General features: G+C 39.2%; 2 protein-coding genes and 1 pseudogene across 4 annotated transcripts; 1 reads left to right on the top strand and 2 right to left on the bottom strand.

Moving 5' to 3' along the window:
- The first annotated feature begins 2,884 nt into the window (after window positions 1–2,884).
- Window positions 2,885–24,996, top strand: LOC139036287 (cysteine-rich protein 1 pseudogene; annotated as a pseudogene).
- Window positions 4,415–11,120, bottom strand: KCNRG (potassium channel regulator). Its single transcript, XM_020903994.2, has 2 exons — window positions 9,315–11,120; window positions 4,415–5,157 (listed from the first exon to the last, which is right to left on the bottom strand). The coding sequence occupies exons 1-2, from the start codon at window positions 9,893–9,895 to the stop codon at window positions 4,932–4,934; spliced, it is 807 nt and encodes a 268-aa protein (XP_020759653.2). The 5' UTR covers window positions 9,896–11,120; the 3' UTR covers window positions 4,415–4,931.
- Window positions 11,211–22,892, bottom strand: TRIM13 (tripartite motif containing 13). Of its 3 annotated transcripts, XM_020903993.2 has the most exons (3): window positions 22,811–22,892; window positions 20,214–20,318; window positions 11,211–12,804 (listed from the first exon to the last, which is right to left on the bottom strand). In XM_020903993.2, exon 3 carries the CDS (start codon window positions 12,794–12,796, stop codon window positions 11,573–11,575), a length of 1,224 nt encoding a protein of 407 aa, XP_020759652.2. In that variant the 5' UTR covers window positions 12,797–12,804; window positions 20,214–20,318; window positions 22,811–22,892; the 3' UTR covers window positions 11,211–11,572. The 3 variants fall into 3 exon arrangements, with proteins under 3 accessions (XP_020759652.2, XP_070327369.1, XP_020759651.2); XM_070471268.1 differs by lacking the exon at window positions 20,214–20,318 and having other exon boundaries at window positions 22,811–22,889; XM_020903992.2 differs by lacking the exons at window positions 20,214–20,318; window positions 22,811–22,892 and adding an exon at window positions 17,937–18,039.
- Window positions 24,997–25,350: the final 354 nt, after the last annotated feature.

Raw genomic sequence — 25,350 nt, 5'->3', positions numbered from 1 at the left:
ACATATTCAGGGATATAAGACAAGGTGCAAAAATTTAATGGTCTAAAAGTATTGAAATCATATAGTCTGTTCTCTTACCACTGCAGAATTATGTTAGAAATCTATATCAAAAGATATTTGAAAATAACCCACATATTTTCAACTGTAATGTAACATTTACCAAGAGACATCTTTGACTGAGCCATTGAAAGCCTCAATAAAGTTAAAAGACTGAAAAAACACAGTTGATTGCAGAGAAGGAAGCATTTAAATGAGAAATTAATAGCAAAATGAGTAATTAATATCAAAGATACTTTGATAACTCTTATGTGTTTGGAAAATAAATGTCCACTTTTAAAGGATGAGTGTATCTAAGAAGCCATAACAAGGGACATTAGAAAATATGTGTAACAGAATAAAAATGAAAAGAGAATTTGTTGCAAGCAACTGAAGCTGCTCAATGCAACTAAATACAATATGGAAACTTGAATAAGGAATGAAAACAAATAATGAACATTGGCATAAAATTTTGTGAAATTTAAACAAAATCTGTACTTTAGTTAATAATACTGTGTCACATGTTAATTTCCTGGATGTTTTATACAACATAGTATTTCTTTATATTCTCAGAATTGAATTAGAAGTTTCAAGCCTCATTCAAAAAAAAATTTTAAATCACTAAGATAGTAAGCTTTCTAGGTTTTTAACAGTAGTACTAGACATCAGAATAAATGGAACTATCCATTTATAAATATAAATTAGAATTTATATAATATAAATTAGAAATCTAGCACTCTATTCATACTTATTCAAACAGTTGGAACCAAAAGTCATAAACTTTTTACCCAGGCAAAAATTCATGTTTTCTAAAATATGTATATTATATATTACATAATATACATAATATTTTATATATATACAAAAGAGCTTTTCTACTATACTTGATAAAAGCTTGAGAAAGAACAACAATAAGAGATGGAGAAGTTGTAAAACATAAACTAAATTATATGGGAGCACTGAAATAGAAAAAGTGAAACAAACTAGGTAAAAGTAAAAGATCATATAGTCTAGTTGTTTTTAAACGTGGCTGCTCATTAGAATCACATCTCAAGCTGGGGGGAAAAGAACAATACCTGGGCATTTGTATTTTTTTTTAATTACGAGATAATTCTAATGTGCATCTGGATTTTAAAAAATAATTACAGCTTTTTCTATTAAATGGTAGTTTTAGTGATATAGAATTCTCCTACTTTCTGTTGACCAATCATGATACAATGGTATTAAGATGAATAATAGTTACATAATCACAGTAGTAAAAGATGTTTATCAGTTTTCACAATCAATAGCCAGACAAAAAATGAAAGATAATTACAACTGGAAGCCATAATGGAAGCATGATTAACCTAACAATATAAAATAATTACATACAGTTTAGAGAGTTAAGTAGAGTGATGTGATAACTGAAACTGCATACATGCACATGTTTTCATCCACCCAGCCTGTCTGTCTTTTGGTTGGTACATTGATTCCATTTACATTAAGGTAATTATATATATGGATGATCTTATTATCATTTTCTTAATTGTCCTGTTTATTTTTTGTAGGTCTTTCCCTTCTCTTGTGTTTCCTGCCTACAGAAGTCCCTTTAGCATTTGTTGTAAAGCTGGTTCAGTGGTGCTGAATTTTCTTAACTTTTGCTTGTCTGGAAAGCTTTTGATTTCTCCATCAAATCTGAACAAGAATCTTGACAGGTAGGGTATTCTTGGTTGTAGGTTCTTCTGTTTCATCACTTTAAATATATCATGCCATTTCCTTCTGTCTTGTAGAATTTCTTTCAAGAAATTAGCTTATAACCTTATGGGACTTCCCTTGTATGTTGTCATTTTTCCCTTGTTGCTTTGAATATTTTATCTGTCTTTAACTTTTGTCAGTTTGATTATTATGTGTCTCAGTGTGTTTCTCTTTGGGTTTATCCTGCCTAGGACTCTCTGTGCCTCCTGGACTTGGTTGACTATTTCCTTTCCTATGTTAGGGACGTTTTCACAAACATTTTATCGGGTCCTTTCTCTCTCTCTTCTATTTCTAGGACTCTTACAGTGTGAATGTTGTTACGTTTTATGTGGTCCCAGAGGACTGCTAGACTGTCTTCAGTTTTTTTTTCATCCTTTTTTCTATATTCTATTTTGCGGCAGTGATTTCCATCATTCTGTCTTCCAGGTCACTTATCTGTTCTGCTGCCTCAGTTATTCTGCTATTGATTCCTTCTAGTATATTGTTCATCTCTGTTTGTTTGTTTTTTAGTTCTTCTAGGTCTTTGGTAAACATTTCTTGCATCTTCCCCGTTCTGAGATCCTGGATCATCTTCACCATCATTATTCTGAATTCTTTTTCCGGAAGGTTGCCTATCTCTACTTCATTTAGTTGTTTTTCTGGGGTTTTATCTTGTCTCTTCATCTGGGACATAACCCTCTGCCTTTTCATTTTGATTAACCCTCTGTGATATGGTTTTTGTTCTGGCGAACTGCACGATTATAGTTCTTACTTCTTTTGTCTGACCTCCAGAGGATTAGGCTAACAGGCTTGTGTAAGCTTCGTGATGGGAGGGACTAACAGTGGGAAAAACTGGGTCTTGCTCTGGTGGGCAGGGTATGCTCAGTTAAACTGTAATCTGATTGTCTGCAGGGTCTGTGCTCCCTCCCTGTTAGTTGTTTAGTCTGAGGAGACCCAGCCCTGGAGTCTACAGGCTCTATTGTAGAGTTAATGGTGACCTCCAAGAGGGCTCAGGCCAGGGGCAGCACTTCCAAGGACTGCTGCTGTCAGTGCCCCAGTCCCCGTGGTGAGCCACTGCCAACCCACACCTCCACAGGAGACCCTCCAACACTAGCAGGTAGGTCTGCTCAGTCTCCTGCGGGGCCACTGCTCCTTTCCCGGTGCATGCAAGATTTTGTTTGTGTCCTCCAAGAGTGGAGTGTCTGTTTCCACAGTCCTGTGGAAATCTTGTGACCATATCCTGCTGGCCTGCAAAGTCAGATTCCTTGGGGATTCCTAAGCCTTTCGCTGGATCCCCAGGTTGGGAAACCTGATGTAGGGTTCAGAACCTTCACAATGGGAGAGCTTATTTGGTATTATTGTTACCCAGTTTGTGAGATGCCCACTCAGAGGATTATGGGATTTGATTTTATTGTGATTGCATCCCTCCTCCTGTCTCATTGTGTTTTCTCCTTTGTCTTTGGATGGGGGCTATGATTTTTGGTGGGTTCCAGTGTCCTCCTGTTGATGGTTGTTCAAGAGCTAGTTACAATTTTAGTGCTCTCATAGGAGGAGATAAGTGCACGTTCTTCTACTCTGCCATCTTGAGCCAATTCCCTCTTTAATTCTGTGCTCTTTGATTTAATGATTTCCTTTCTAGATGTTTATCCTATTGTTTTAAATGACATATATATATGAGCATTCCTACAAGAGGACTCATTAAATCAAAGTACTATATGAACATTGAATGTTAGTATTAATAGAAGTTATATTCAAAAGCTTTTCACCAGAGTGGGTGCTAATTGTTAACAAAGCTATTTCTTACCAAGTGTTTAGTACAATGCTTTTACACATAGTAGAATTAAAACTATTGAGTGGATCAAGCTCACATTCAAGTGAGAAAAATTTGTTCTTATGATGGCATGTAAGTCTATACAGAGGAAAGGGCTCCTTCCTATGCCTAGGAAAAGAGGAAAACAGGCCTCCAAGAAGAGGTGCAATTGAAAGTGGGTCACCCATCTTCCATCATTATCATCAATGATAGTTATGGAGTGACTTCCATGTGCCAGGCAATGTGCTAAATATTTTACATTATCTCCTTTAATTTTCACATATTCTATAAGGGAGATATATTTATTATCCTATAAAGGATATTTATTTATTATCCTCATTTGATAGATTAAAAAAAGCTGAGGCCCAAGCCATGTAGCTAGTAAGTGACTTAGTTGTCAAGCAGTCTAGTCCAATGCTCTCTTCTGTTCCCACCCAGCCACCTGCCCCAGACTCAGCGCCTCCATGCCCATGTGCCCCAAGTGTGACATGGAGGTATACTTTGCTGAGTGGGTGACCTCCCTGGGGAAGGACTGGCATCAGCCTTGCCTGAAGTTGTGAGAATGTGGAAAGACACCGACTTCAGGGGGGGTCATGCAGAGCATGAAGGCAAGCCCTCTTGCAACCACCCCTGCTACACAGCCATGTTTGGACCCAAAGGCTTCACGCACAGTGGAGCTGAGAGCCACTCTTTCAAGTAGACCCAGGTTTTTAAGATCCCATCTTCAATTGCCCACTGGGCTGCTGCCCTCCAGGCTGATGGCAGGCCTTCCCCACAGGCACCTGGGGCTCCCCTGTAGACCCCCATCCCCTCAATAAACCCAGATACTTGGGGAGAAAAAAAGACATCAAGCAATCTGATTCCATAGCCCCATTTTTTTTTTTTTCGCCATGTTGGGTCTTCATTGCTGCACATGGGCTTTCTCTAGTTGCAGTGAGTGAGGGCTACTCTCTGCTTGTGGTATACAGGCTTCCCATTTCGGAACACAGGCTCAGTAGTTGTGCTGCATGGGCTTAGTTGCTTTGTGACATATGGGATCTTCTGGAACCAGAGACCAAACCCATGTCCCCTTCATTTGCAGGCGAATTCTTAACCATTGGACCACCAGGGAAGTCCCTCAATAGCCCCTTCTTGAATGCTTTATGTGTTCATGAAGAAGAGAAAGGGGAAAGAGGCATTGAAGGTAGAAGGAACATACACCAAAGCACCAACTGCACGATGTTGTTTAGAGAGCAGCAAGTAGTCAGTGTGGCTTGAGCATTAAGATACGGTTGCCCAAAGATGGCATGGTGGAAGGCCAGAAAGATAGACTGAGTAACATATTTGACTAACATATATTCCCTATATATGGAATTTCCAAACAGGAAGATGGCTATTGCTCTGGCATGAGGGTAGTCTCTGATTTCAGTGTTTTGTTCATGGCAAGAGCGTCAGGTTTTTTTATCCTTTCGAAACTATAGCATTCAGTTCTGTTTTCAGAGGATACTGTTCTGGTGCCAACCAGATGGAAGCCTTCCATCAGTAAAGTGTCAATCAGTAAGCTGAGAACATTAGTTCTGTTGGCCAGTTTTCGGTTATCAGGTTTTATGGAGACATACCTAGGACACACAAAAATGTTCAATTACGAAACATTCCTTTAATAACTAGCAAAACTAAATATATAAATTTGATTTATAACTTCAAATAAAGGCATAATACCACTTTTCTCAAGTTTTTTTAAAGATTTCATTTATAAATCTAAGCCAATAATTTCAGGCTACTGAAAATAGAGACCCTACTATAATCTCCAAAGTCATTTTAATTCTACATTTAGTAATATAGCTAACACTGATGAAGTCTCACTAAGCAATTATTTTCTGGAGCAAACAATTTCATCAAACAATTAAATTAGCTTGATTGTTATATAATGTAATTTTTAACTATTTCCAGTTTTTCTTTTTGACTTACTAAATATTGTTTTAATTAACTGATTCAGTCATTTTGATAAACATCTGATACTTTTACAGTTTCCCCCTAGATCTAATTTTACTCATTATCAGCACTGACATTACAAATTTTCTCCTGTGACTTTCTGTTATCGAAAGCATTTTTTCAGGTGAGGTTTTGCAGATATTAAATGTCAAGATTTTATTGTCAATTTTCCTCAATACCTATCCATAGTTGAAGAGTAAAACATAGGATCTAAAAGGACTCTAGAGTCAAAATGACAAAACTTCCTATTTTCTAGAACACTCAATAGAATTGATACACATAAATCAAGAAAAAATATATACCTTAACTTTTCAGATTGACTGTGCCGTGCTGAGCTTAGCTGCTCAGTCGTGTCTGATTCATTGCGACCCCATGGACTTAGCCCGCCAGGCTCCTCTGTCCATGGGGATTCTCCAGGCAAGAATTCTGAAGTGGGTTGCTATGCCCTCCTCCAGGGGATCTTCCCAACCCAGGAATCAAACCGGGTCTAATGCACTGCAGGCGGATTCTATACCATCTAAGCCACCAGGGAAGATTGCTTTAATAATGTCAACATAATAATACGTTGCTTTAATAATGTCAACATAACATATCCACAAAGATATAGCTATATCACCCCTTCTTTATCGACCATCTAGGATGTTTTTTATATCTTTGTGTCCTCCCACATGACATGAGTTTGAGCAAGCTCCGGGAGTTGGTGATGGACAGGGAAGCCTGGCATGCTGCAGTCCATGGGGTCACAAAGAGTAGGACATGACTGAGCGACTGAACTGTCCTCCCACCATTTGTTTATGAAATGGGGAAAAAAAAAAAAAGGCTAACTTAAATTAGTTCCAGGCTGCCACCTAAACTGTCTGTGGTTTTATGGGATAAAAAGAGCCTTGGGGACACCCCTAGCCTCCTTTTAATTATGATTGATAGGCTGGTTATTGTAGCTCACATTTAGAAACTCATTCTAGACAAAGAAAAGAATTCAATAATAAAATGTAAGAATTATGAAACTACAAAGTACATACCCAAAAAATGTTTATTATGTTTAATACAGCAAATTTTTAACATTAGTAAATGATTTCATCTACCCACAAGCCCCAGATCTTGATTGTAGAGCCTAGAAACATTTGTCAAAGAAAAAATGTTACAGAACATCTGATAAAATTAAGATGCAAATAGTATTGTTGTTGTTCAGTTTCTAAGTTGTGCCCAACTCTTTTGCAACCCCATGGACTGTAACCTTCCAGGCTCCTCTGTCCGTGGGATTTTCCAGACAAGAATACTGGAGTGGGTTGCCATTTCCTTCTCCAGAGGATCTTCCTGACACAGGGATCGAACTCACGTCCCTTGAATTGGCAGGCGGATTTATCACTGAGCCAAGTGGAATATACTTGCAAGAAATCACTGGGCCTAAATATCAGATTCCCTAAGATGCCAAACTGAGAAATGGAAGATTTCAAGGCACAAGAAAAAGAGAAAAGAAACCAATGGGAAATGGAAAATCAAAATTTCTTTTAAAAACTTAAAAGGCAACTACACGTCTCCATTTGAGCTAGCTTAAAAAGGAAAAGACAGAATATGCTACCAAAGACTCTAGAATCCTGTGACCATAACTTGAGCTTGATAATGTGGTATCATATGAATGGCCCTCTGCAAGATGCATGCCAAATATTTTTAGTACTATGAACTTAAAGAGATAATAACTGAGCAACTTGCTAGGTTACCAAGACCTCAAAGTGATAAATCACATTAGTAGAACGTAACTGAACAGCTGGATGATATATCAGGCTCTGAGGAGCCATTCAGACTTACTTCTCCACTTTTCACCTTCAAAAAAAAAACCTGAATGGACAGATTCAGACCAAGGAGTGAGCAGGAAATAAAAATGATTGCCAGCTAAGTAGGATATACCTAAGGTGGGCCTCTTAAGACCAAGAGTTTTCATCCGATGACCTAAACTCCCAATAATGTCACTGGATTTGGGCTATCTCAGCTCAGTTCAGTTCAGTTCAATTAGTTGTGTCCAACTCTTTGTGACCCCATGGACTGCAGCACTGCAGCCAGGCGTCCCCGTCCGTCACCAACCACCTGGAGCTTGCTCAAACTCACATCCGAGTCCGTGATGTCATTTAACCATCTCATCCTGTTGTCCCCTCCTCCTCCTGCCTTCAATCTTGGGTATTCTTCCTCTACCCGGAAATTGGAATTATAGAAAAAAAAAAAGGTCACGAACTACTTATCAGCTGAAAAAATTCTAAACTTCAAACACTGAAAAGAATACTATTTGGTGATGCAGGAAAAAAATCTCATCTTAAAAATAGCTTCTAGTTTTAGAGTTATCTGTTTTGGAATTTAATTATGCCATTCTCTTATTAAAATGAAAAAAATCTGATTTGTAAAACACAAACAGTAAACAAGAAGGGGGAAACTACTGTCATTGTACACACAAAAATATCCCAACTTGAGTTTCTGTTTTTCAAGATTACATTTTCTCCAAATGTATAGTTTTTAAAGATCATTTAGTATTTCCAGGATATCTTTTCACCTTGCATGTTTGTTCTTGAAATCAATTATACCACTTTTCCTTGTTTTTAACTTTTTATAAAGGGATCCCTGAAGATCTTAATCACTCAGATTTTTAAATAAAAACTGGTAATTCCCCTTCTGTTTATTTTAGTGTCCTACCAGTTGTGCACAGAGGTATCTTAAAACATTTTGAGGTGAAGATAGGGTCTTAGGTTTTCTCCACAATCAGCATGTTAATTTAACTGGATCCTTTTCCCCAAAATGACATTTCATGAAAGACAGGAGATTATATATAAAGTGTGAATACTTCAGAACTGTCATACTGCCCAGGGTTTTTGAGCTGGTATGCAGGACCACGGGCTACGTTGTGGGAGAGGTAAACACTGTTCATTCCTGGTGTCTGCTGTAAAAGTTAATATCCCAAAATATGTCTACCTTTACCCCCCAAAAAGTATATTTTATTTAAATACTATCAGTAAAGAACATATACAGACTTTTTTTCCCTCCTGAAAATTAAAGCCAGCTTTCACAGTTAATAAAATAATAGTGGGACCGCATTAAGACATTTTTAAGGGGGAAAAGAAGTGTCCGTGACAGTAGAGTGAAAATCAGCCTGAGGGTCCAGCCAAGAATAACAGGGGGAGAAAGTGAATAACTGACTCAGAAGCAACTATCCTTAATATACTGACAGCCTATCCCAATATTTTGAGTTGTGCAAGAGTGCCAACGATGTAACAGGAGACTAGATTTGCCATGGGATATATCTGCCTTAATGGTGTTTAAGAAATAAAGTGGAATGGAGAAAAATTAGTAGCCAAATCAGAAGGGCTGAAAGAACAAATATACATAGAGTGTAAGGAAATCAGGACAAACTGTTGAGCCTTTACTATATGCCAGCAACCAAAAGAAACCCTTGGGGTAGAAAAAGTCATCTCATTCCATGGGAGTGGAACATAATCTATGAAATTATTTCCTCCTACAACTTGAATGACCATAGACCCAGTTTTCCCTGGACTATTTTGATTTATTCCTATTGTCCCATGTAATAACAATTCTTTCACTCACTCTGAAAAGTACCCCAATCTGGACAATAATTATCTGGTCATTCCACCCAACTCTACTGATTACCTCCCCGCCCCCTCCAAAAAAAATTATTTTCAGTCATCATTTTTTCTAAGAAAATTCAGGCATGAGAAAATTTCAGTTTTGAGGGGAAACATTAGGAACTGGTATAATAGAATAGAGGCTTCAAAGTACAAAATACCTGATTCCTGTTTGGTTATCAGTAGTGCTGTCAGAGCCGCATTGGAAAACCAGGTCATGGTAAGATGGTCTTTGTGGAGGCAATGGAAGTAACGTCATCTGAGGAGGGAAAGAGTTACTACTCGAGGCTGGTGCAGAAGGTTGTTCTATAAACACTGCAATCCTCCCAGTTAGCATCTCAATTGTTTTGCTGCAAGAGCCAAACACCCTGAAGAAAGCCTGAGTATTTCGGCTTAGGAAATGTACCTCCACAAGAGCAGGTCTTGGCTGTAACATGTGTTCTTGGTTTAAGAGATCCACCAGAGGACTGAGTTCATAGAATAGAGCCTCCCTCTGAAGTCTAAGATGGTCTGAAAAGTCAGTGGGTAGTAGAAGTTGGTGGGTTCTCAGAAAATCTAAGATGAAACTAAATAAAACACCATCTCTGTCCACAAAAATCTGGCCACCAACCATCTTGAATTCTTGGTCTCTGCCATCTAATATTCTCGTCAACCGAGAGCCAGGAAACTGCTTTAAGGTGGAAGACCTTGTGGTGAATACCTTCCCTCCCACGTTCAAAGTGACCAGTTCCTGACCACTCATTCTTCTCTTGCTTCCAACTAGAGGCCACAAACCATCAGACACAGCCTTAGGAACCTGTAAATCAACCTTAACCACAATGTTAGTTATATATGATTAAGAAATCTAGGGGAGGGGAAAATAACAAAAACAGAGACCTAGATTTCCAGGTAACTACTGTTAAAGCAAATAGTGTATCCATAGCTCTGTTTACAAATTTGAGAGTTACTTGGGAACGTGCAGTATACAAAATGAAAAAGCAACAGATGAGAAACTGGATAGTTTAAGGAAACTGCCAACAGGTCTGAGAACAGGCAGCAAAGTTACAGTATCCCATTTAAAAAGAAAAATCCTTCATGAAAACCTCTTGTAAATATGTATTTAAAATATATTCTGGAACCAGAAAACCATTCAGCCTCTCCACACCTTGTATCTACTTGAGTCCTCATGACAGAGACACTATTTCTAGAGAAATATCTTAATTTCTTATGACCCCTTTAGAAATTTAGTGGCTAAATCCTAGATTGACAGTTGGGGATGAGGCAGTCATTACCTCAAACAGCAGCTTAAGTTGACTACTCTTCTCATAACTGCAAAGGTTCTTCTGTACTTGAAATTTAGTTGCCACCTTTTTTTCCCATCCCTGCTTGTATTACCTCCTCTTAACCAAATTAATGTACTGGGGTAAACACACTCTGGACTGTCAAGGAATGTCTTGCCCCATGACAGAAATAAGTTTGACTGAAAGAGGTTCTAAGTCACTTCCGGTTTTCATCTGAAGCCTAAACAAGGTGAAAAAAAATTAAGTGTTTTTGTTCTGTGGGAGATAGGGCATCTTTATCTCATGTGAGCAGACAGGATAGCACTCGTGTTTAGTTGATTACTTTGTACTTTGTAATAGCTGATAGACTGCTTCATCTACTGTCAAATGAGTCTCACTAAAGTTCTTTAAACAAATGGATTGGTTGGTTGTACAGTTGCCATTATATTTTGTAACAACACTTAGTTGCCAGTAAAAAGGAGGCCTTCCCACTTCCTGCTTTTGCCATGTGTTCTTTTTAAACCATGCCTTGGCTTGCAGAGTCACTAACACTTCTGTAGTTTACCGCCAAATTCCTTTGGTGATAATTACAAAACTTAAAAGCAGATAAAAGGCAAGCTGAAATAAATCTCCACCCACCTGTCAACTTAGCATAAGAAAATGCCATTTTTTGTTTACATGAGATTTACATTGTATTGGAAAAGGAAATCAACCCTCTGCAGAAAAAGCTGCAAATTCAATCCATCTTATCTTATTCCTTTTTTAAAGAATGTTCACTCTCAAAAAACAAAAAACAGCTGCTTTACAAGAGTAGTCTTTATTACATGCTTAAAAACAATCATTATTACACTACCTCATCAGTACAATATTAAATCATGTATTCTCTTACCCTCCCCTTTCATAGCACAAACACAACCGGTGCTGGGTATAGGATGCTAATTTCAAAAGCACCTGTAAAAAGGAAGGCGGGCTGGAGACTAGACTATTAGATTTCACTTTTATCTTTATGCTACCTAATTTCAACATGTATAAGACATTATTTTTGAAAGGAATACTTTTAGAGGGCAATATCTGACTGGAATCTTAACCAAATCTGAACTACCACTCTATTCTAACAAATTTCTAACAAAAGACACAGAACTATGTACTTGAAACAGATTTTATAATAGTTTATATTTGCACACAAATTCTGCCACATTGTTCAGCACCACCAAAGTAAAACTCTTCAATCTTTCACTGAAAATGAAAAGCCCATCTGTCAACTGTTCCCAGTAGAAAACTGATTGTTCTACAAAATCAGCCGATCTAGTCAGGTAGGAACTAAAGTTTGAAAGATTATCTTTCCAAGTTGCAATTTCATCAAATACGGACCATTCTAGGAATATGGCGGGACTGAAGAAAACGAGAAGGCCAAGCAGAATGACCACCACAAATAATGGATAAAGTCTCCAGGGAATCTTGCTAATGAACGAGCCAGTGTCTTGAGGCAAAGACAGTTTATCCACATCCACTAGTTTTATGTCTTCCCACTGACTGGTATCAAAGTTCTTCATCAAAGGGCTTGAGGGCAAATTTGAGGGAGGCAAAGGAGTTTCCTTGATGACCTTTATTTTCTCCCTGAACTCCTGCATCTGTTGCAGAAATATGATGGGTTCTGACACATCTTTGAAAGCCTCAGCAATGTTAAAGGCCATTCGCTGCTCCTGCAAGATGGTGTTGAGTTTGTTGATCTCTGGGTCATAGGCCTGCATCACTGCAAGTTTCATGGTCTCAAAGTCAGACAGGATTTCATTCTTCTTTTGATCTAACGTGTATTGTAACTTCTCAAAAAACTCCTTCACTTTATCTGAATCTTTAGTCAGCAACTGTAGAGACTTCCTTTTGCTAGTTTCCAAGGTATCCAAGCGAGAAAGGGCATCTCCCCGACGCCAGGTCTCAAAGCTCTGGAAGAGGGACTCAAAGGCATCCCTTTCCTGAGCATAGGCATCTTCGATAGAACAGAAGACGTGCTTGGTGTGCTCACCCCGAGTCGCACAGATGCCACAGATCAGCTGCATGTCAGTCAGGCAGAAAATGTTGAGAGGCTGTCCCAAGTGTCCTTTGCACACTGGCATTTTGGGAGAGATCTTAATCTTGTTATACTTTTCCACAATACCCTTCAGGGAGTAATTAACCTGTAGGCTGTTGACTCCGGTTGCTGAAGTTTCCTTCCGGCACGTGGGGCACTTAAATGGGGAGGATCTCCACAAGGAATTCCGCACATTCCCCTCTAAGATCCCTTCCAAGCACTTTTTGCAAAAGTTGTGCGAGCAAGGCAAAACCCGGGGATCATCAAACAGACTGCAACAGATTGGGCACGTGAGGTCTTCTTCAAGCAGCTCCATCACATCTCCTACCAGAGAGAGAGAAACATTTTATTCTACGCCAGGAATCCCCTCCATTTGGGCTATGAAATAATTAGAAGAAACTAACTTCACAGTCATTAAAAAATGCTCTTGTCACAGAAATAACCAGTCAAACAAAGAAAGTAAGAGAAATTTGGGACGGGAATGCACACCGAAGCAGATTTCATCTGCTGGGACTAGAACACACTCCTTATCAGTGGGGCTCCCGGTACACAAGGCCTTTGTGCGGGCTTTCCAACACAGTCATTGGCTGAGCCAGGGCGAGGACGAGGACAACTGCAAGTTGAGCCAGCAGAGCCCAAATGCTTGTTTTAAAACCGAGCTGACTACTAGCTGTCAGAAACAAAGCCACTCAGTGTCTGAACAGAATGAGCTCTTTAGTCTGGGCCCACAATTATAAAATGGTATGCTATTTAAAGAAAGCAGAGATATAAATCCAAGCATGTTCTCTCACAGAGACTTTTATTAAAAACTGGCACATTTTCCTATTTCAAAGGCAAGATTACAATTATTAAAATCAGGGGTAAAAACATAAAATGAGAGAGCTGCAATTCATTCTTCCCTAGAGAATTAAATGGATATTTTTTAAAACCACTGGGACAGTAATCAAAGCTGTTTGCACTGTCTGGAGCAATCAGTTCTCAAGATGCAGTGGTGAGGAACCTGGGCGTCCCTAAGGCTCTTCTAGGGCACCTGTGAGGACAATACTATTTTCATATAATACTGAGATGCTATTTACCTTTGGCACAGTGTTGACACTGCACTGTTAAGAAAGCAATGGTTAAGCAGATACGGCTGGGGCCTTAGCAGGAACCAAACAAGACCACAGGTAGCCCCAAACTGGATTCCTAATGTATTCTTCAACACCACATACTCACAGTTGGGGCAAAGGTGAGGGCAGCCAGGTTCATTTTAGAATGTTCTTAATAAAACAGTAAAAATTATTCATTTTACTAAATCTTAATCCTTGTGTACATATCTTTTTAAATCCTTCATATAACAAAATATGAAGTAACCACAAAGTATTTCTGTTGCATACCAGCAGATACTGTCTGGAGGAAAAGCAATTAGGCAATTTAGCCACACGCTAATCAGCTGCTTTTTTCAGGGAACACCATTTTTATAATTGAAACAATGAATGACAAACTATGGGTGTGGAGACTTAGGTATCTGGCAGACATTTTTCTGAAAACAAACAAAATGAGCCCATCACTTCAAGGGAAACAAATGACAGTGTTTCTCGCCAATGATAAAAAGTTGAATTTTTAAGTGAAAACTGGATTTTGGCAAACATAGCTGCCACTTAAGAGCTTGATAGCTTACCATTAATTAAAGACTTTTCTAATGAAACAAGTGGTAACATTAACATGCGTATTGTTTTACGACAGAGATCTTTATATAATGAAATATGTCACTGGAGATCTACTGGAGAAGGAAATGGCAACCCACTCCAGTATTCTTGCCTAGAGAATCCTGTGCATGGAGGATTCTGGTGGGCTGCTGTCCACAGGGTCGCACAGAGTCGGACACAACTGAAGAGACTTAGTGTGCGTGCGTGCATTGGAGATCTACATTACACAGCAAATTAACTGGTTCAAATCACCAATGCATGTTACAGGTCATGTCTGGGTAAAAGATCAAAAGACCATTATGTTAAAAAAAATATGATTTCAGATTTCATACTTCAACTAACTTTTAAGAAACTACCGCTTGTTGAGTTTTGAAGAGTGATAGTTTTCCGAAAAGGCCATTAAAATATTCCTCCTTTCACCAATTACGTATCTGTGCCAAGTCAAATTGGATTTTCTTTGTATATTTTAACCAAAATAACTGATTGTAACAGATGTAATGCAGAGATACATAAAAGATTCCTGTTGTTGTCTACTAAATGGCGATTCTCGACAGAGATCTCTAAATATGTAAAACAAGGCCACCCTTCTCACAACTGTCCTGAAAAGTTATTTTTCACAAATTATTTATGTTAACATGTGAAAGGTTTAGTGTTGTCATTTTAAATGAATTACCTTAATTTTTTTTCTCAGTTTTAATTTCAAATACACATGTAAATAAAAGCTCTTGGGAGCCTCAGCTTTCAAGTCTAAAGGGGTCCTGAGACCAAAATATTTGAGACCTTAGAACTAGAGAATACTAATTCTCAATTCAAGTTTATTCTTTTAAAATGTATATTTTAAAACTCTTATCCCTAAAGTTTTAGAAACAAAAATAGCATTAAATATGTCACCATAGCATTAAATATGTCGCCATTCAGTTTACTAAGATAAACATATCCTTCATAATTTATCACATTGCCACCAAAGTAATAAATAAAATTTATACATAATAAATAAATAAAATAGGGTCTACTAATCTCTATGTCATCTTACAACCAAAAGTAAGTAAACATTTTTGATAGTAATTTTAAGAATCACAATTGGAGCTACAATGTAGAAGACTTAAAAGATACGCTGAACTTGCAGGACCAATTAGTTTATGGTCTTAGGTTGTGAAAGATATATGTATAATAAATATATAATACATATATATGTGGAACTGGGGCTTCCCTGGTGGCTCAGTGGTTTGATCTCTGGGTCAGGGAGATCCCCTGGAGAAGGAAATGGCAACCGACTCCAGTATTCTTGCCTGGGAAATCCAATGGATAGAGGTGCCTGGTGGGCTACAGTCCATGGGGTCGCGAAGAGTCAGACACGACTTAGCAACTAAACAATAATAATGTAGAACTAAAGTAGAGTATTCTGTCAAAATTTAGTGTCATATGGCAAAAATGGTGATGAGCTTATTTTTCTGAAAAATCTTTTGTGACATGACAAATCAATCTTTGAAAAGCACTGGAAAGAGAATGGCTTCAGAGACGGCGGTTAGTGTGCTGAAAGGTTATCAAGCAGTTATAAAACATTCTGACTCTTTAGAGCAAAGAAAGAAAACTTTTCATGATCCTCCACCACTAGTCCTGGTTCTATCACCTCCCCTGCTAACATGTTTCACCTAGAATTATATTTTGGAGTAAGCAGTAGGAACAGGAAAGTAGTGGCAGCAGCATTCAATAAAGTAAACCTAATTTACTCTTCCTTGCCAGGTTAGTATTTCCAGAGAATCCTATCTAAGCATGTTAAATAACTAAAAGGAAGAACAAAGGATACTGTTTTGTCATGAGAAGGAGAAAAAGGCACCCAAGACAAAGAAACTTTGAAGAAAACTGAGGATACTGCAATAGTGGCCAAGAAGAATTTTAAAGCAATCAAGTATGATTTAAAAAAAAGGAAAATGTCACACACAGGAAAATTTAGAAATAATAGTCATCCCAAAGCCATAATCAATTTACAGCTCTTAAAATGAACCAGAGAAAAACATTACTATTTGGAAAGTCCCTTTTCTAAAAAAAATTGCATCAAAACCATAGTAGATCCTGTTGTTCCACTTTTAGTGATACAACTTATAAATTTTAGTTCATAATTTAAAGATTTTCATTTTAATCCACATTAAAACAATTTTCTTTTCTTAGCTTTATACTCAAAACCTTATGTCAAAACTCTGTGACCACGTCCCTAGCTGACTTTTAGAGAAAACTGAGATATATTAGCCTAAGAACCCAAGAAACCATGGCAAGTTTGCTGCCTTAAAAGTTTTAAAGGAAAACAATAAGGTTTTTAGCCTAAGAGAAGGGTATGCTTCACAGTAAAGGAACTTACAGATTCTTTTTTTAAAAAAGTGTGCTAACACATAAAAAAATCTAAATAAATCACCTGAGCTTACTTCTTTGATGAAACTAAAATATATATCCCCTTTGTGTGGGGACAAATATAGATGTCAAGAAACTTTATTATGTGAACAAAATTTGTTCACCAGTCATAAAATTTCAACTTAACCAATCTCAAATTAAGTATATAAAGGCAAACAAGTTTTCCCAGATTCATTTCTTCTTTTGAATTAAAAACTTCCCAAGTTCCATTTATTTTGGCTGCTCCACGCAGCTTGTGGGATCTTAGTTCCCTGAACAGGCACTGAACCTGGGCCTGCAGTACGGAAATCACAGAGTCCTAACCATCACACTGCCAAGGAATTCCTAAAAATCTCCCAAGTTCTATACCAACAAAGAAAGTAGCTGAATATATAACTAGTTACCTACCACCTCCTCTGGTTTTCAACTTCGTCTACTGTATTTATACTTTGAAATATATTTTTTAATTTATGGAGAATAAAACTCCTTTTGGTACATAATTCTATGAGTTTTGACAAATGCAGTTGTATAACACCACCACAGATTTATTTTTAAGCAAACTTTCAAAATATCCACTCAAGGAAGACTACAAAAACTGTTTGATCAATACTACCTTGACTGGGTATATATTACTAGCAACAAGAGTTGTTAACACAACAACCAGAATATTTTAAAAGATAGAAAAACTAAGTTACGGGCTTCCCTGGTGGCTCAGACAGTAAAGAATCTGCCTGCAATGTAGGAGACCCAGGTTCGATCCCTGGGTCAGGAAGAGCCCCTGGAGAAGGCAATGGCCATCCACTCCAGTACTCTTGCCTGGAGAATTCCGCAAACAGAGGAGCCTGGCAGGCTACAGTCCATGGGGTCACAAAGAGTCGGACACGACAGAGGACTAACACAACCCAAAGGAAAGGAGTCATAAAACAGAAGTAAAAGTTGACTTCTCTCTCTTGGAAGCCTTTTTGTTTTTATATGATCAACTCAAAATGATTATAAATGAAGAGGTGTTCATTTTATTCACTCTTAAAAGGTAATTTTAATAAAACCTTTTAATTAAAAGAACCTTTCCTATTAAATCTTTGCACTTCATTAGTTGACAACAATATAAAGTTCAAAATAATATCCATGATTTTTTTCCCAAATCCCATTAGAGAATAAAAAGATTATACCTTGTATCTTAGAAATTTAAACCTAATTTCCATCCTGCTTTGAAGCATCTTTGAATTCAGAAATTTCAAAGCAGTATGTAAATACCTAACAAGTAACTAGATAGAAAATACTGAAACTCACTTCACAGACAAAACTAAATTATGTGAACTCTACTAAACAGCCAGTCATCAATCAACCTTATTTTGGAACAAAGTATAGAATAAAAGAGCTCACCTTTTAAAAAACTTATGTCCTCTCATCCAACTAGTTAATCTTATTTCCAAGTAGTATACTGATAATTTAGTATGAGATCCACTAAATGGCTTCTTGAAACTTACTAAAGATGTATTAACAATGATTGAATCTAGGTAGAGGATGTAAGGATATCTACTGTAGTGTACTTTTAATTTTCAGTATATTTGAAAATTTTCACAGAAGTTAAAAAAAAAACTCAACAATGAGACCAGTTATAAGAAAATCATATTGAGCTAAAAAGGTAAAACTTCAGAAACACTAGCTGACTATGATAAAGCTTCATAAAGAGCTTAATCTGCTATAACATTTTTTAATCTTTTATAAAATAAAAAGTATCTTATTGGAAATCTCTGGATCCAGGCCTATGAGTAGACTGACATACTCATTTTGCTCTCAACCTATGACCCTGGACAAACCACTTACACGTGTTAGTCTTTCTCCTCATTGAAAAACTTTTGAAAGTTATCTAATAATATATGAAAACCATTTACCAAGTTGTTTTTTTTTAAGTACTCTTTTATCAGTGTGTTATTAACACTTCATTCTGGCTTTTAGAGACTGTGCCAAAACATGATCCAAACAGGATAATGTGAGATTAAGAAAAAAACAAAATTTCTAATAACTTAAAAAAGGAATATGAAAATATACCACGTATAGTATCTAAAATAGCTTATCTAATTGTTACATGGCCCTTGCAAACACTATACAATTTACCTCTGTGTCCATATAAGACATAAGTAACCTACCTTTTCTGGCATTGCCTAGAATAAGTAGCAGTAATAAATAAGTAATAATAAGTAAAATTTCCCCCACAGTACTTCTAATAGGATTCCTGATTAGGGCAAAATAAACCTAGTACAGAAGGTCTAGCAGCTTGGAAGCCCTACCTAGTCAGAAACTTCACAAGTTTTTGGACTAAGATGACATCTCAAAAACCAAAAACTATGTCATTACCTTCATAGTCCAGACAAACTTGGAAAAAATTAGTTTTTTCCTTTCTTTAATTCTCTTCTCTATGCCACTCTTTTTCCTTGACTCTTTTTTGTTTATTTTTCTTTTAACTCATCTTCCCCATTCTACTTCAAGTAATATAATCTTTTTTATTTCCTCTTATCTAACACCTTCTCTCTCTCACCTGATAGTCACCCAAGATATTATTCTGTAATCCTGTTAATCAGTAGCATTAAATCAATAGTTCTAGGATTATGAGCTAGATCAGGTATCACTATCCTATTTATGAACAATTATTTAGAAATCTATGACGACATCTAATGGCATGGAATCCCATTCTCTCCCACCCAGATGAAATCAATTAGAATAAAATGAGGTCTGAATTTCAAGGAACCATAACATATGGCCTAAATTATTCTCCTAGTCTGGTACCAACCAGACTCAGATTATTTATCTTTACCTGTTAAGAGTTAAAATTAACTTTAATTGGAACTACCGACAAAGGTTTTCTGAACCAGAGGTGTCTGGTTTCTTTTCTCCCAAATAAATGTAAACAGGTTTAAATGAAGGTGACAAAATTTTACCCCTAGAACAAATCTTCTTTCACAATAATAAACTTGGCAATCATTAGCCTAAATTATTATCCCCAACAGATTGGTATCTATTAAACGTTTTCATCATCTAGCCCTGCATTTGAGGTTAATGCCAGCTTTCAGAAAAGTACTGTCAGTTCAGTACACAGCAAGCTAAATCTATCTGGGAAGTGAAATTACTTAGTGTGTAATACTGTACCAAGAGAAGAAGGTTATTTTGTGGCTAACTGATCAGTACTACCTACCAATAAAATTGGTCTGAACCAAGTTCCCTTTGTTCAGTGTAGAATTACATACACATTTTATTCTAAGTAAAACTCATCTAGAAGTTATTTCAAACAGAAACCTAATTATGCTAAACTTTAAGCAGTTTCCAGGTTGGCTATATTCTATCCACTATGTTGACAGTCCTCCCTCCTATTCAGTATCTGCACATATTCAGGAGAACCAAGAGCTCCTCTGGGAATTTTAAAGGGGTGGCCAGGCTATTGCCAAATAGGATACACTTGTGGTGCTTATTCCACAGGAAAGACAATCATTTAAACTATCAGCAAAAATTTTCAGTTCAACTTTTCCTTAGAAATGTATCTACATCTATAATGCAAATGAATTAGAAAGCAATCCACATTAAAGGAATTTGCTTGGGTTCCCTTAAGGGCTTAACTGGAGTGTAACTATTCTATATGTCAAAGGACACCTATTTTTTGCTTACCTGTTAGGGGTACTATTCCTCTAGTACCTAAGAGTTTCAAGGCAAGGTAACGGCAGTAGCAATGTCTTTCATGAATACAAAGATGGATAATCCAACAATCTAACGCTGTTTTAAAGGATGAAATACTAAGTCAAAAATCAATTCCTGCCCTAAATTCCAAAATACAGTACATTTACAGAGGTATTACCATATAAGGTATAATAAATGCCTTTTTGTCCCAGAGAACAGAAGAGAAGGCATCGAACCCACCTGCGCCCACCAGAGCAAGTCCTACAAGCGCTGGCTCCCGGGAGGACACGCTCCCGGGCCCCGTGCACCGCGCTCACAAACCGCTCTGCTGATTCAGGGTCTGATCGTTTTCTGTAAAGATCTGTCCCTTGAGTTTCCAATAAAGAAAGAGATTATCTTTAAAAAAATAAATAAATAAATAAATGCCTTACAAAAGGACGTAGAAAGCTGACACCAGATTAACGTTGGAGAGGTTATCCATACAAGTGGATTTTGTTTTTCTACAATTATAATTTGTGATTACAGAAAATTCAGGAAATATAGAGAAAAAAATTACCCACGGTCACATTGCCAAGAAATAACCATTATTATTATTTTGGTGTATTTCTTCTAACATTATTTTGGCATATTTCTTCCAATCTTGTGTGTGTGTGCACATACACATATTTTAACAGGACTGGTAACATAACACAACTCTGTCCACTTTTTCCACTTGTTTTATTACTTGCATTTCCTCTGTTGTTCCCCTATTCTTTCAAAACATGATCATCTATCTTATGGATATGCTATTTCCTACTGTTTATTTTGGGGGGGGGTTTATAACATTTTCATGAACAATGTAGCAAAGTCTTAGTCCAACACTCTAATTATTTCCTTAGATGGTTCCTTTAAGTGTATTGTCAGGTGAGTTAAAGAGTAGAAACATTCTCAAGGCTCTTGAAAAGACCACCAAGCTTCCCTATAGAAAAGAGTATACCACTTTCTGAACTCTGACCAATGATGCATGATGATGCTCCACCTCTCCAAGTAGTTCCTGACCTTACAACAGAACCATACTTTTATAGAACTTAGTAAAAAAAAAAAAGAAGGCATACTTTACCATACCTACCTAAGTTTAAAGTATAAAACAGTTTAAGGCAGTTAATATTAGTATGTGTCTGCATATTACCAATATATAGTACATGGTGCTAAAAGTTATGGGGTAAGAATAAAACAAATACTGGGCTTAACAACACCTTAGAGGTCATTTAGCTAAACACCTAACTTTACCAGTGAAAACAGAGCCCCACCCTGCACTGTTCACAGCAGGCAAGGCATAGGGTCTGAGCCGCCCAGTTACGGGAAAAGTGGGTCAAGAATTCAGGATCCTCGCTCATTAAATGGAGACATTTAATCATGAGTTCTCTAAACCCCTTCTAAAATGCTATAATTTTTACAAAGTAGGTTGTAACAGGTTCTCCAGTGAAGAAGGGTAAAGAGCACTGAAAGTGCATCTAACTACCTAGCTTTCCAAGCACTAGTTCTACCCTTCATGGAATCAGGATTTTTACAATACCTACTTCATAATGTTCTTGGAAAGATTAAGTAATGTGTGACAATCATGTAAACTATTGATCTATATCAGTGTAAGGTGATTTAATTAACATATGTGTGTATAGATACGGTATGGTTGGATGGCATCACCGACTCAATGGACATGGGTTTGGATGGACTCCAGGAGCTGGTGATGGACAGGGAGGCCTAGTGTGCTGCAGTTCATGGGGCAGAGTCAGACAGGACTGAGTGACTGAACTGAACTATAACTACACATTTACAGTGTATGTTAGAGCATGAGTGTATTAACCAAAAAAAGTCCTAAGACAGTTGGACTCTGTTGAACTATAATTTCAAGGGAGGGCAAAGTAAGTGTTACATAGCATAGCAGGTGCAAAGCACCGTTGGTGGAGATGGGCATAGCTGAACAGCTGTGGCAGAAGTAGGGCCAGGTAACCAATACATGCAGAGAATAAAAATAACCTGGTGTTACAGAAAGACTTGCCAGAGAGGCTTAGTATGTCAGCTGGTGAAAAAAAAAGGACAACAGTCTTTTTAGGGAAAGACAGGAGAGTATGAAGAAATATATCTTCTTACTGTGCAAGACAGAAGTATAAGCAGTTAATCAACAACTCCATCAAGTTCTACCAGAGGCACTGGCTATGTGAAAGAAATTCTGCTTTTAAAATACCTATTATATACAGGTCTCTAGGGTCAGAAATCTCAAGCCCTGTTGTACAAACCCAAGCAGCAGTGACACAAGAAATTGAAAAAAAAAAAAAAAAAAAAGACAAACCCTATTCAAAAGCAAAAGTTGTTGTAGCCTCTTTTCCTTTGCAATACAAATCTTTGAATTATGTTTCAAATAACTGTCATATAAAGAATGTCTAAGTACTGAATCTATTTTTCTGGGTTTTGACAAAATATGAAAAGAACAAAGACCATTTATGAGGGTGGGAACACATACACTCGACAGAGTTCGATTTTGAAAGGTTCTGGGCCTGAAGAAATTGGGTGCTTTTTTGCTTAATGTAGGGAAAAGTATTGTAGTTTACCTCTATCACTTGCAAGCCAGGAGTACTTGTTTCCCAAGGCAAAGCAATCAGGTTTTGGTCGTGACTGGTAATCAAAACGAGGTTACTGCAACAAGAACAAAGAAAGAAGAGTGTTATACATTTATCTGCACTGTATCCTTAGTCTTGACCCTCAACGTTTTTTCCAATCATCTCCCCACCACCACCCCCCACCCCCAAAGAAGGCCAGGCGGCAAGGACATGGTGAAAAGGCCAGGAGCCTGGGAGAGCCTGGCGATCTTTTGTGCTAAGGAGCTTCACGGCTAGGGCGCCCTCCCCCGGCACCAGGCACCTCCCCGCGTTCAGTACCAGAGGGTGGTGGTCGCGCGCTCAGACTCTGGTTCACGGTCGCCTCTTCTTTTGTAGGCGATCCCGAGGAGCCGGCGGTGAAGCCAGGAGCGCTGGGTAGCGGAGCAGATTTCCTGGAGCCCGGCCGCGCTGGACCGGCCCCCGGCCCCCAGCCGCCCACCCGCACGCCGTTCCCCCCCACCTCCGCTTCCCGGGCTCGGCTGCTCTCCGCGGGGACCCGAGCGCAGACCGAGCTCTCCGCCAGCCCCCACGCACGCAGGTGCCCGCCCAGCCAGGGCAAGTCCCCACCCCGCTTCCCCAGGAGAAGCCAGCCGGCGCGTACTTATCTCGGACCTCCGGGGCCGGTGGCGGGGAGTCGCCGGGAGCCGCGCAGCGGCCAGTCCTCCGGCCGTAGGTACCGCGCGTTTACGAGGCGGGAACGGCTGCAAAATGGACTCGCGGCGCCGACGGGCCCGGCCCCGACGCCCTCCTTCCCCCGGCACCTCGGTCCGCCTCCCCGGCCGAGCCGCGCCTTTGTTCCGCCTCCCGGGGCTCGCTTTTCCCCGGGGGAGGGAGGCCGCGGGTGAGGGGAGGCGGGAGTCCTTCCGGTATCTCCAACCGCCGCCTGCAACCGCCACCGCGCGCGGTGCGCGGGGCCGAGGGGCGGGCTCCCGGCAGCGCGGGCTCCCGGCGGCGCGCTCCGCTCGCTTCGTGAGGGCTGCGCGCGCCCTCGGGGAGCCGGGCCGGGGACGCGGATCGCGCGGGTCCGCGGGCTGGGCCCGGGCAGAGCGCGGGCGACGGGAGGCGGCGTGGTCGCCGGTGGAGCCTCCTGGGAAGGAAACCGGCGCACAACGAGATGGTTGGGTTTGGATTGTTGTACTTTTTTTTTTGTTCGTTGCATTTTTAGGAACAAAAAAAAAAGCCCAACCCTTCACACCGCTTCATCTGCATCTCTTACGACCAGCAGCTCGGCCTCAGCGGCTTAGGGGAGACGGAGTCGGCTGTCCGCCTGCACCCCACAACCCGGGGTGCGTGGGATGGGCACTTGCGCTGGGACCAACGCCAGGGCTGTAGCCAAGGGCTCCAGCCAGAGCACAGTCAAAATAGTTAACTATTGCCGCCCCCGCCCTCACCATCTATTTCTTTGCAGGCTTTAGGCTGAACACGAGGGACCCAATTCAAGGTTTCTTTTTAGGAAAAACACCACTGCCCTTTCCTTTGGAGAGAAAGAACTTAAATACAATTAGCCGCTAGCCTGACTCAGTATTCTGACGTCCAGCCCCCTATATAGGGACCTTCTCTAATAGCAAAGGCGTTAAGCACCTTCAAACGAGCAATTACAAGATTACAAAGGTGAAAGAATGGCTTCTCCCAAACTTGCAGCCTCGAGGGGTGTGAACCAAGGACAAAAATCACAGAATATGCCCTGGGGTTGAGTTCACCCCCATTTGAGAAGTCTGTGCTTTGGAAGTAGAATTCCTGGGGGAAAGGATTGGTACTTGGGCCCAGTCACTAATACTGCTTAGCTCAATCGCTATAAAAAGCTCCTCCCCACTCCCTTCTAAGATATCCAGTTCCTGACCATGCTTGGGTCCCATAAAACCCAGTTTTGTGTGTATCTCTGTTAAACCCAGTTTTGCCTTTGAAGAATATGTTGCCGTCAAATATAGTCACAATTTGAAAGTTGAGAAATATGATTTATTCAGTGGGAATTTTTAGGACTTCAAGCCTGGGAGACAGCATCTCAAGTGACCCTGAGAGAACTGCTGGAGGTTGGGGTGGGGAGGGAGGTCAAGTTATATGGAAGTTTGCAACAAGGGGCAGGTAGTCTGAACATCAAAAGAATTTTTGTGAATTAAAGAAAACCAGATATACCTCAAGGAATTTAATGTGTTCTATGTACCAGAAGATGCAAGCGTCTGGGCTCACTGAAATCATTCTTTTCATATGCATCTCAGCTATCTGGGGCCATATCCTGTTTTTTCTCAGTGCTCACCATAGGGAACAGCTGCAGCCTAATGGCTGCCCTGCAGCAGGTATTATTTTCCTTCCTGGTTGCCCTGAATGGCTGGAATCACTGATGACTGTGACATTCTTGTTTATTGATATGGCAGGAAATACTCCATTTCTCAAAATAGTTCCTATATTTATGGCATTTTGTCTTCATAAGAACACTGTGGAATGGCTATTGTGATCTGCAACCTATAGATGAGGAAACGGATGAAGTGATATTT

This window comes from Odocoileus virginianus, chromosome 8 (genome assembly GCF_023699985.2).
Source record: "Odocoileus virginianus isolate 20LAN1187 ecotype Illinois chromosome 8, Ovbor_1.2, whole genome shotgun sequence".
Classification (NCBI taxonomy): Eukaryota; Metazoa; Chordata; class Mammalia; order Artiodactyla; family Cervidae; genus Odocoileus; species Odocoileus virginianus.
The sequence above is the reverse complement of the archived record's forward strand: the minus strand, read 5'-3'. Positions and strand labels throughout refer to the sequence as shown.